The 12,567-nt window shown below is 44.0% G+C and overlaps 1 protein-coding gene across 4 annotated transcripts in view; it reads right to left on the reverse strand.

The window, feature by feature from the left end:
* Positions 1–12,567, reverse strand: part of REV1 (REV1 DNA directed polymerase) — a 339,104-nt gene that overhangs the window by 273,354 nt on the left and 53,183 nt on the right. For all 4 annotated transcript variants that reach the window (XM_030201417.1, XM_030201416.1, XM_030201418.1 and 1 more), the window contains exon 3: positions 1,517–1,649. In XM_030201417.1, coding sequence (XP_030057277.1) covers positions 1,517–1,649 — 133 coding nt within the window. The remainder of the gene's footprint in view (positions 1–1,516; positions 1,650–12,567) is intronic.

Consider the following 12,567-nt stretch of genomic DNA (forward strand, 5'->3'; position numbering starts at 1 on the left):
CATACTGGGATAGCTATGGATGTTTAACATTTAGAAAATCTACTATGAATGAAAAATTGTACATGAAGCAAAGAGAAAGTTAATGGTAAATAGAGTAATAACCAATTCAGTTAATAATTAATTGTTTGAGATATGGTCGTTCTTTGTGAGGGTTTGTTTGAATAGGAACGATTTGAAGATTTTGCGGAATCTAGTATATTCCTGTATATTTCTTATTTTGGGTGGTAAGGAGTTCCTCCATTTGGTTCCTATGTAAGTGAAGTAAATAGAGTGGACAGTTTTATAGATCACTTTTTTGCAATTTGGGAGGCGTAGTCTGAGATAGTTTCTTGCCTCATATTTAGTGTTTCTTTGAGGTAAGTTTATTAATGGTACCATATAGTCTGGAGCTGTGCCATTTAGTATTTGAAAGATAAAGATAAATAATTTGAAGGTGATTCTCGCTTTGATGGGAAACCAGTGTAATTTGATTAATAAAGGGAATGCACTTTCAAAATGAGAGATTTTATATATGAACCATGCTACAGTGTTTTGAGCTGTTTGGAGTTATTTTCAACAGGTACTCCTTAAAGCCAGCATATATGGCATTACAATAATCGAATTGGGATAATATTAATGATTGTACCAATAGTCTGAATGTTTCCGATAAGAAATAGGGTCTAATCCTTTTTAGCTTCCAAAGAGACCTGAAAGATTTTGAGATTACTGAGGAAACTTGAGTTTCAAATGTTGTCTATAATTATACCTAGAATTTTCAGATTATTGTCAATGGGGAATAAAGTGTTGTCAATTCTTTAACTCTAAACCCCCAAAATGCCATATACTGCCAGGTGCAATCCCTTTATCATATCACAACAGGATTAGGATTCCCTTCTCTCTACATTATTTTCAATAAAGTGGTTTACAGTTGCCTCTCCCTATAAAAATTGTATTTGCCACTCATTTCAGAAAAAGCATCATTTAACAAAAAGAGAAACATTTTCTTCCAAACCACATTTAAATCATTTTAAAAAAATTATTATGGAAGACCTTGTATTCACCTAAATACTTTTACAGAACAGCTTTAGACAAATATTTGAAAGTTAAATAAGGCTTAGTAAAAGAAAAAAAAATACCTAAAACAAGAAGATAGTTATTTTGCTCCAGTAGAACCAAGAGTTGGAGGAGAAGCCAAGTGGTTAGTGCAGCAGCCTGCAAACTAGGGGAACTGGGTTCAATTCACACTGCAGCTCCTTGTGACTCTGGGCAAGTCACTTAAACCTCCATTGCCCCAGGTACAAAATAAATACCTGTACATATTATGTAAACCGCTTTGATTGTAACCACAGAAAGACGGTATATTAAATCCCATCCCCTTAGAAGGTTGAAGGAAGGGCAGAGAAATAAAGAATACATTTTTCTTTTCATAAAATTCTGAAACCATTCAAGTTCAGATATACACAAATTCTTACAATATTCCAATGATGAAGCATAAGAGAAATCCACTGTATGTGCAAGAAATGGCTAAAAAGCATACCTGTATAGCCATTGACATATATAGCAATCCCATTAAAAAGGGTGGATGATGATTCATCTTTCTGCTGCTCCTTTGTAACATCTGAGCAGAATTGCTCCTCTAATTTCTGAACTTTTGCAGCCATATATCCTCCCTAACATATTAATAAAAAAAGATTAAAAGGATGAGAAAGGACACCTGCACAAAACTAAGCATACTGGTATAGTACGTTGTGACTAAAAAGCAACAAAATTTATTGTAAGCCTTTTTTTAAATATAAAAACACAGCACACAAATATATATATATATATATATATATATATATATGTAAAATATGTATATATTATATACACATGTTTATTTATGTATTTATACACACACACATGTGAGTGTGTGTGTGTGTGTGTGTGTGTGTAAAAAAGAAAAAAAAGTGCTAATAAAATGGTTGAAGAAATAGGAAACCAGTGCCAGGTTTTACACCAGGTACATACACTACAGAGGCCACAGATCAATCCAGGGAACCTCTCCAGATTTGCTTTTCATTGGGTGCTAAAGTTTCGGGGAATTCACCCTTCGCCAAGTCCTGCATCCAAGAAATGTTCCCTGAAAATTACTTCAAGTGTTTTGGCAAAACTGACAGGAAACACTGATGCTTTAGCCTAGTAGACCTGAACAAACTCTGCAAACTTCTTCAATTATCTTGAGGTGAGGAAACGACTTTCCATCCACTTATTTAAACCCCTTCCAGGAGAAGGAGGCAAAAAGCCAAAAAGTGGTGAAACAGAGAGGGGAAGGAAGGCGGAGGATGAAAAACTTGGACTCAGAATACCATCCTTGCTCTAGGTCCAATTCAATTGCTTTATGTCAGGGTTCATGCATCGTTTGGACAGCATCAGCAGATTTGTCTTAATTTGAGTGAACCTTTGGAAGAATATCTATATATGCCAAGCCATAGACCCCTGAAGAAGGCCTCTTTGGCCGAAACACGGACCGTGTAGGGTCTTAATAAATGAATTTGGCTTTTTTACATCTGTGATTTTAGTTTGGTCTTTCTGTACATCTTCCGTTCTTGTTGTTTTCTTATGTCATGGCCTGCCAGCATGCAGGACTCACCGGGCTTCTTCCCTGCACCACCCCCCAAATCACGATTTTGTTCTGTCTCCTGTCTTTTCTTTTTTTAGTACCTATATTCCCTTGTACTCGTTCACCCCCCCCCCCCCCCCAAACACACACTCCAAGGACTGCCTGGAGCTGCAGGGAGCTCAGGAAGGCAGAAGCGAGGATGGTTTTCATGGCTACTCTGGATATTTCGGCATCATTTGATATGGTCAACCATAACATTTTACTTAACAGATTAGAGAGCTTTGATCTATATGGTAGAGTTTTAGTAGAGTGGTTCAGTTTTCTTTTTTTTTTAATAATTTGTTTTATTAACGATAACAGTAACTGAAAGTATAACAAAACCTCTATATGACATTAGTCCAACATTATTTCCAACAACATTGCAGTAATTGTAGTCACTTATGCATGCCATCATTTCGTTTTTCCCCCCTTTTTTCCCCCCTCCCTCCCCTCCCTCCGGATATTGAATGGGTGAACACCAATGTTAAAGAAAAGTTGCCTGGTCAGTTTTCTTTTTAAAAACTAATCACTCTTGTCAAATAAGCACATATAAACATATCAAAATGTTTCTTCCTGGGTCTCTCTTGAATCTGGCATCCTACAAGAATACCACTAGCAGGTATTCTTCAAGGACAGCAGGCTTTATATTCTCACAAGTCGCCCAGTCCAGGACTTATGAAAAGCATAAGTAGAGCTCTATGGAGCGCAAAACACTCTCCACCACGCATGTGCAAGTGCCTTCCCACCCAATGTGAGAATGCAATCTCCTCAGTTTTATACTACAGCAAAAACAAAAGTAAACATAATAAAGGAGACAGCTCCAAGGAGAGGTGGGAGGGATTGTGAGAATATAAAGCCTGCTGTTCTTGAAGAATACCTGCTACAGGTAAGTATCTTCACTTTCTCCGAGGACAAGTAGGTTTGCTTATTCCCACAAGTGGGGAATCCCTAGCATCCAGGCTCACCAAAAACAACAACATTTGGTCAATTGTGCCTCACAATGGCAAGGATGTAACAGAGATTAACCTGAAACTATATACAATCTGAATGAGAGTGCAGCTTGAAACAGAATAAAATGGGCCTAGGAGGACGAAGTTGGATTCTAGACCCCAAACAGATTCTGTAACACTGTCTGCCCGAACCAACTGTCACGTCAGGTATCCTGCTCAAGACAGTAGTGTGATATGAATGTGTGGACTGAAGACCATGTCACAGCCTTGCAAATTTCTTCAGTGGAGGCCGACCTCAAGTGGGCTACCGACGGAACCATGGCTCTGACATTATGAGCAGTGACATGACCTTCTAGGGTCAGCCCAGCCTGGGCATAAGAGAAGGAAATGCAATCTGCCAGCCAATTTGAAATGGTGCGTTTCCCAGTGGTGACCCCAATCAAAAGAAATAAAATGTTGGGCGGACTGTCTGTGGGGCCTGTTCTGCTCCATGTAGTAGGCCAATGCTCTCTTGCAATCCAAGGTGTGCAAGCTGCTTTCATCAGGATGGGCATGAGGTTGAGGAAAGAATGTTGGCAAGACAATCAACTGGTTCAGATGGAACTCCGACACCACCTTTGGCAGCAACTTAGGGTGAGTGTGGAGGATTACTCTGTTGTGATGAAACTTAGAGTAAGGCACATCCACCACTAAGGCCTGAACCTCACTGACTCTACGAGATGAAGTAACAGCCACCAAGAAAATGACCTTCCAGTTCAAGTACTTTAGATGGCAGGAATTCAGTAGCTCAAAAGGAGCTTTCAGCAGCAGGTGAGAATGATGTTGAGATCCCATGACACTGGTGGAGGTTTGACAGGGAGCTTTGGCAAAAGCAAACCTCTCATGAAACGAACAACTAAAGGCTGTCCAGAGAAGGACTTACCTTCTACTTGTTGATAAGCACTAATTGCACTAATGTGAACCCTTACGGAGTTGGTCTTAAGACCAGACTCTGACTGGTGTAGAAGGCAGTCAAGCAGGGTTTGTCCCACAAGAATCGGCCCTCTCGATATGTTTGCGCAGGTCTCCGATAGATGTTGGAGGAAATGTGATGCCGTAGGTACAATGGGTCACATATGGTGGACATGTACAAAGGCTAAAGCGTACTGGAAGGCGGTCCAGGCGCGCCTTCAAAAATGGATTGGTAGGCCTGTACGGTGGCATCCACTAATATTCATATTGGGACAGCGACCAGAGGGTCTTAGAGAGCATGAATGGCTTCTGACAAGAGGAGCCTTGCAGACGGCCAGAGTGAATCTGGCTCAGAGTTGGAAATCGCCTAGCGTGCCGCCATTAGTGCGCTGGCTTACCAAGTTACGATATGTGTGTGAGATGGAGAGACTGATTGCAGTTAAATCTATGGTCTTGCCTAAGTGGGAGAGAATATGGCTGCCATTCCTGAATGCTGAGTAGGGGGAATGTCACTGGATTGTCCCCAGGAAGGAGTTTGTACAATATGACGAGGGGGGAGGGAGGGGGGGGAGGGGGGCAGTAGGGGGGGGGGGGTAGGTTGGATGGGGTAGTTCTGTATGAAAATGAAAAAGTTGAAGTTACTTGAAGATTTCTGTTAGACTTGATACGAATTAAGATCATTGCTTACTTTTGTACTGCTATTACCGCTGTAATCTGGAAATGTTTAATGATGTTAATACCTTGCTATGTATCTAAATCAGTACAACAAAAGACTTCTGAAAATTTAAAAAAAAAAATCGGCCCTCTCGGCTTTACTTTTTAGCCTACACGTGATGCCAATCTGTAAATTGCTGATCTAAGTTTGCACTATAAGATTTATGCCTATGATTTATAATTTATTTTCCAGCTGATAACATAGTTGAGGATGTTCTAAAACATCTGTCACTTCCATCAGACTGATTCAAAAATGGCAACGAGCAGATTTCAAACTGCTGGAGGTAGAAAGAAATACTGGAATTTTCCAGGAGTGTAGGGCACCACCTAGCCAAACTGTGCACATATGAAGCCTGTACTAAAGCAAGGGCTTCTATTACCAAGTATTGTGGATTTGTCATATAACAGTTTCTGCCATGCAGCAGTGCGTGAAAAGACATAGATAGTCCGTTTGCTTTGCCATATGCCGGGGAATAAGCTAAGCTAGGCAAATCCACTCCAATTTTGTTTGCCTGGAACTACAGGGGAGCCCAAGGGGAGAACACCCAAAAAGGTACAAAGGCTACAAGAGAGGTATGGGGACCCCTTGGAGCAGGGACACGCGAGGTCATCATAATGTGATGACTAGGGGCAAGGGAGCAGCACTCTGCACTTGACAAGGATTCAGGAGCATGAGAGCCAGCTATTAGGCTCAACCAGTCTGTGCATCACTAGCATCACTAGCGAGGTAATTAAATTTGCTGATGACACAAAGTTATTCAAAGTCATTAACTCGCGACAGGATTGTGAAAAATTACAGAAGGACCTTACGAGACTGGGAGACTGGGCGGATAAATGGCAGATGACGTTTAATGTGAGCAAGTGCAAGGTGATGCATGTGGGAAAAAAGAACCCGAATTATAGCTACGTCATGCAAGGTTCCACATTAGGAGTTACGGACCAAGAAATGGATATGGGTGTCGTCGATAATACACTGAAACCTTCTGCTCAGTGTGCTGCTGCGGCTAGGAAAGCGAACAGAATGTTGGGTATTATTAGGAAAGGTATAGAAAACAGGTGTGAGGATGTTATAATGCCGCTGTATCGCTCCATGGTGCGACTGCACCTTGAGTATTGTGTTCAACTCTGGTCGCCGCATCTCAAGAAAGATATAGTAGAATTGGAAAAGGTGCAGCGAAGGGCGACTAAAATGATAGCGGGGATGGGACAACTTCCCTATGAAGAAAGACTAAGGAGGCTAGGGCTTTTCAGCTTGGAGAAGAGACAGCTGAGGGGAGACATGATAGAGGTATATAAAATAATGAGTGGAGTGGAACAGCTGTATGTGAAGCGTCTGTTCACGCTTTCCAAAAATACTAGGACTAGGGGGCATGCGATGAAACTACAGTGTAGTAAATTTAAAACAAATCGGAGAAAATATTTCTTCACCCAATGCATAATTAAACTCTGGAATTCGTTGCCGGAGAACGTGGTGAAGGCAGTTAGCATGGCAGAGTTTAAAAAGGGGTTAAATAGTTTCCTAAAGGACAAGCCCATAAACCACTACTAAATGGACTTGGGAAAAATCCACAAATTCCAGGAATAACATGTATAGAATTTTTGTATGTTGCTTGCCAGGTGTCCTTGGCCGGGATTGGCCGCTGTCGTGGACAGGATGCTGGGCGAGAGAGAGAGAGAGAGAGAGATCCTTAAATAGATGAATAATTTAAAAAAGAACCCTAATTACGTGTTTACTTAGGTTTTCTTCGTCTCATATTACATTTTGTTTAAAGATCAGAAATCCTTTACTGTGACATATATGGAATAATAGGAGAAATCAGAAGGGGAGGACAAACTTGTTCACATCACTATATATTTCTTTCCATTGGTTGCCTGTGATGCCAGATCCACTAGTAACTACATCCATTCCCTACGGGTCAGAAAACTGGGGGCGAGTCCCAATTGAGGCACAGGATGTGGGGATGGAAGTAGCCATTCTACTTTTAACCACAAGCACCAATCCAGCAAAGTTGGTTGCCCAGTCACTTCAACAAAGCACGAGGTCATACCATCCCATCTCTTTGTTGAATTCTGAAGCAAAACGTTTGGCTAAAATTATGGCAATTAGTTGGCGAGGGTGCTTCCATTGTTAGTGGCAGAGCTGCAAGTGGGTTTTACCTGCAGAAGAGCAATTTCTACAACCATGAGGCGGATTTTGGTGGCTTTAGAGGTGCTGTGCTCAGCCCTTGAGATACCGGACAACTTTTGCTGATGTAGGCAGACTCAGTAGCTGCCTTAACCCACCTCATAAATGAAGACCTAGAGGCTTGCCTTGCCCTTCCAAGGGCCATGGAAAGCACAAAGAAGTGGACAGAGACTAAATGTATTCATCTCCCTCAGGTACCACAAAGACATCCTCTGGGTATCTAGCTCATGGAGCTTCTAATCTGCAGGACCCTAATCTTTTGTCCACCAGGAGGCATTGGAGAACTGCACACCATGGCCTGCAAGGCCAGTCCGGCACCACAAGCAGGACCAGATGTGGATGACATACAATCCTGTGCAAGAAATGGCCTATCAGAAGCCAGGAAGAGAAGATGTAGAGGGACTCCTCCCACAGCCACGGTTGAATCAGAGCAACTATCCTCTGGGAGGGCGGCTCCTTCCGCTGACTGCTCATCCTTGATGCCATCAAATCGGACTGAGGAGGGCAACAGTGATTCAGAATGAGCTGAAAAGCCTGTTGCCCCAGCACCCACCCTCCCAGATTCAGGAGAGAGCAACTTAACTTCTGCCTGTATCTTGTCCTTGTCTGCAATGTGGACCACTGAAAGGGTCTCCACCCATCGACAGAGACTGTAATGTGGACCACTGAATGGGACTTCACACACTGACAAGAGACACAGTGCCTCCAGGGCTACCATCCGACTCCTGGCACTGCACTGTTTGTTTATGTACACCACTACCTTGGCAGTGTCCGACATCACTCTGAATGCTTTCTCCTGGAGAAGCAGCCGAAACTCCTGCAGAACTAGGCAGATCATCCAGAATTCCAGGCGATTTTTGAACCAGGATGCTTCCTGGCTTCACCAGCCACTCTAAACCCCCTGGCCCAGGCAGCATGCTCCCCAATCAAAACCTGCATCAATGGTGACCAGAACACATCTCAGCAGGTGAATCGGACTGTCCCTCACTAGGCTAGACTGAGCCTTACCTTGTGGTGTAGAGGAAGAGGACAATGGAAGTCCTACAACATCAATGTCCATCGGACAACAGAGGCCGCTCCAGAGGGCGCATATGAGCCCTCACCCAAAGCACTTCCAGCATAGCAGCCATGGAGCCCAAGAGCTGCAAGTAATCCCAAATCATGAGCTCCAGAAGATCACACAATCGGCGCAATTGCGCCCAGAATTTCTCTGCCCACTCCTCCAGAAGAAAAAACATCCCTCTGGCAATGTTGAATCAGACCCTGTGATATTCCAGAGACTGAGACAGGGCCAGATGGGTCTTGGGCCAATTCAATACTCAGGTATTCAAGCGTCTGTTCACGCTTTCCAAAAATACTAGGACTAGGGGGCATGTGATGAAACTACAGTGTAGTAAATTTAAAACAAATCTGAGAAAATTTTTCTTCACCCAACGCATAATTAAACTCTGGAATTCGTTGCCGGAGAACATGGTGAAGGCAGTTAGCTTGGCAGAGTTTAAAAAGGGGTTAGACGGTTTCCTAAAGGACAAGTCCTTAAACCACCACTAAATGGACTTGGGAAAAATCCACAATTCCAGGAATAACATGTATAAAATGTTTGTATGTTTGGGAAGCTTGCCAGGTGCCCTTGGCCTGGATTGGCCGCTGTCGTGGACAGGATGCTGGGCTCGATGGACCCTTGGTCTTTTCCCAGTGTGGCATTAGTTATGTACTTACTTATGTACTTAAGGAGGGAAATGGCTTGCAAGATAGTCAAACTGGCCTCTGAAGCCAGATCAGCCCGAATTAGCCAGTTGTCCAGGCGGAGATGAACCAAATACCCTGATGCCGTAGATGTGCAGCCACCACCCCAACACCTCGGATAAAGCGTGGGGTACCATCGCCAGGTCAAAGGGCAAGTCCCAAAAGTGTTGCCCCCAACGCGCAAATATCTCTTGTGATGATCTGCACTGGAGAAGTGAAGATGGGCCTCCATTAGGTCTAGGGAAGTCAAGAACTCCCCTAGCTGCACCAAGGTGACGACCGAGTGAAGTGTTTCTGTCCAAAAGCATGGGACTTGCAGACAAGCATCCACCACCCCCTGAGGTCCAGAATGGGGTGAAATGACCAGCACTTCTTCAGGACCCATGAACGATGGAGTACCTGTCCAGAATGCGCTCCGCCGGCAGACCAGATTCCACAACTCCTACACTGCAGAGATGCTAAAGGGTAAGAGCAATAGCCTGGCAATTTAGAGCCAAGCCACAGGGAAAGGTCACGAAGGCATTCGATAGCGGACAGGAACGCTCCATGAAGTATCCCCCTTGACCACCTCCAGAACCCACTGTTTGTAGGTGCTGTGGACCCACTTGTTGCGGAAGAGAGACAGCCTGCCTCCCACCGGAAACAAGGGGCCTGGCGCATGCTCATTGGGCAGGCCGAGCGGCTGCAGTCCCACGAGGGACCTGAGGGTCCAGCTTCCTTGGGGCCTCAAGAGGACCCTTGTTTGATGGACCTCCCTTGCCCACCGCCGCCACTCCCTTGAGACCGAGGATTGCTGCGCACCCTTGCCACATCTTAAGGAGATGGAAAGCCATGTCTCCCCCATATCTTTGACCATCCTTTACAACTTATCACCAAACAGGAAGTGCTCCCTAAAGGGCAGCTGACTCAAAAGCTTCTTGGAAGTCACATCTACACCTAGTGGCAAAGCCACAACCAATGGCAACCCTTGATGTCGCCACTGAAAAGCCAGATGGACAGATCATAGAGGACATCTGCCCAAAAAGTCTGTCCCAGGTCCAGGTGAGAAACTCTGGGGACCCCAGTAACTGCTGGAACAATGCAGCATGGAGCTACATAACTACCACAAATAGCATCCTGAATGCTGAAGCCCTCACCAGAAATGCCAGGTGAAGCTGCTGCTCCACATTCATTTAATGGAGCTCCCTAAGGGCCAAGCCCCCTTGGACAGGTACAGCAGCCACAGTCGTGACTGCCATAACCAGGGCATCCACCTTCGAGAAGACCCAAACACTTCTCAACCTCCTGAGTGAAGGCATAGAGACGATCAAGAACCCCAGCCACCACCATGCAGATGAGGGCCTTATGGAGCAGAAAAGGCTTCAGCCATCGGTTTAAACATAGCCAAGGCCCCCATGACCTAGTCTAAGAGACAAGACAGCTTCTCTTGACAAAAGAACTAGAAACCCATGGGACTGCTCTTCAATAGCCTCCCAATAGCGATGGTCTTCAGAACCAGAGTCCATAAGAGACTGGGAGTCTGAAAGGACCTCTGAGTCCTATTCTGTTCCCTCCAAAGAACCTTCTCTGAAGCGTGTGGCTGGACTCCGGAATGTGGATATGGAGCTATCGGGGACCGTAGAGACCCTTTTAAAATCCTTGTCTGCACATTTCCCATTTGTGATTTGAGTTCTCTTTATCACGTCACTTGATGATTTTATTTTACTACTGTCAGCAGCTACAAGACTCCTGATGTAGGCCATCTGGCCAAAACACAACGTTGTGTCAAGTCATTTTTAATGTGGAATTGTTTTATTATCATTTGTTTGAAAATTATTAAATTTTGTTTATTTTAAACTTTACTTCAGGTCCAGTTATTGGATAGCCTGGCTCATATTACCACCTTTTTGTTTACATTTTACGTTTCTTGGGGTCTATTGAGTTCTCCACGCACGTGGATTCTCTTTACCCTCCAAAGAACCTGCACTCTCCAGAATGACTAGATTCATTCTGTTAGTTTCTCCCCCCCTATTTGCTTCTTTTATGCTTGCCTAAGCTTTTAACTTTGTACTCTTATTTAATTCTCTGTAAGCCACATTGCGCCTGCATGAGTGGGAAAATGTGGCATATAAGTAACCCATAAATAAATAAATAAATAAATAAATTCTACGGTGCTGATACCCCCAAAATGGCGCCTCCACCAATCCCCTTGGGATCCCCCACCAAGAGGATGAGGATTAGGGATAGGGCTAGGATTAGATCCAAAGAGGGAACCTGTGCAGGGAAAATCCAGTCTGGAGATTCAAAATAATAGGCCTTACCAATAGGTGGAATCCTGTCTGAGGAGATCTTTAGTATTTCCACAAAACATTTCTTAATAGACTCTCTAGGACCCAAACCTTGGCTCTTGGGAAAGTTTAAGACTCTTAAGATGTTTTGTATAGTTCAAGATGTCCCAGCATTCTACTATAGATAGTTTTATCTTTAACTAACAATTTTTGTATCTCAGTCACATCTTTCTCTGTGGATTCCAAGTTCCCCTGGAACCTCTACAGCTTATCCTCCATTTGCTCTGTCTTGCTTTTGAACTCAGTAGATAGAACATTCAGTTCTTTAGAATAGTTAAGTAAAAAACTATCAAGTCTTAACAATACTTTCGAAATTGAACAGAGGGTAAAAGTGAAACAGTAGATGTTCCAACAGCATTTGCTTCTCCCAACACCAGCACTGTGCTGACCTTGGGGCCATTCCATTCTCGTGCCTCCCCAATTGCTCCCGACTCAACCACAATATCCAAACCCAGTCCCGCAGAGCGAGGCACTGTCATTAGATCCAGAACACCAGCCTCCCTTCCAGATGGCCTTGCTCCTTCAGCCGGTCTGGAAGTTCTCAAAGCCAATGATAATTGCAGGTGGGGAGGGGGGGGGGAGCTGAGCAGCAGCTCTTCTCTCATGCTGCTCTGCCATCCCTCTAGTGAGCAGACAGCAGGAGAATCACCCCCTCCTTCCAAACGGTTGCGTTGCATGAGTACCAATCTTTCTCTGTTCCAGGGGCACTGCAACTCAGGAAGGGATTGGAAAATCCATTTTACCCTTCCTTTTCTACTTCAGAGCCTTATCAAGCAGGAAAAAACAAGTCCACAGAAATTTTAGAGTGAGAGCAAGTCGCTATAGCAGCTCATCACACCGCCATCTTGAAACTCCCCCCAACCCCCATTCACCTTCGCTATTTTTGTTTTGTATTACTGCCTACTCTTTTGCTCTACAAGAACAGACAGAGAAAGTACTATCAGTAGTTCCTGCTGTTGGACCCACAAAGATGAATAAAGTCACTAGATCCACCTTAATGCGGAACCCATTAGTGTGGTAACTCAAACCCCAACTGAGTCATTGCCCACCCCCCTTAGGAATCAAGACTCAAAAAGG

This window comes from Microcaecilia unicolor, chromosome 4 (genome assembly GCF_901765095.1).
Source record: "Microcaecilia unicolor chromosome 4, aMicUni1.1, whole genome shotgun sequence".
Classification (NCBI taxonomy): Eukaryota; Metazoa; Chordata; class Amphibia; order Gymnophiona; family Siphonopidae; genus Microcaecilia; species Microcaecilia unicolor.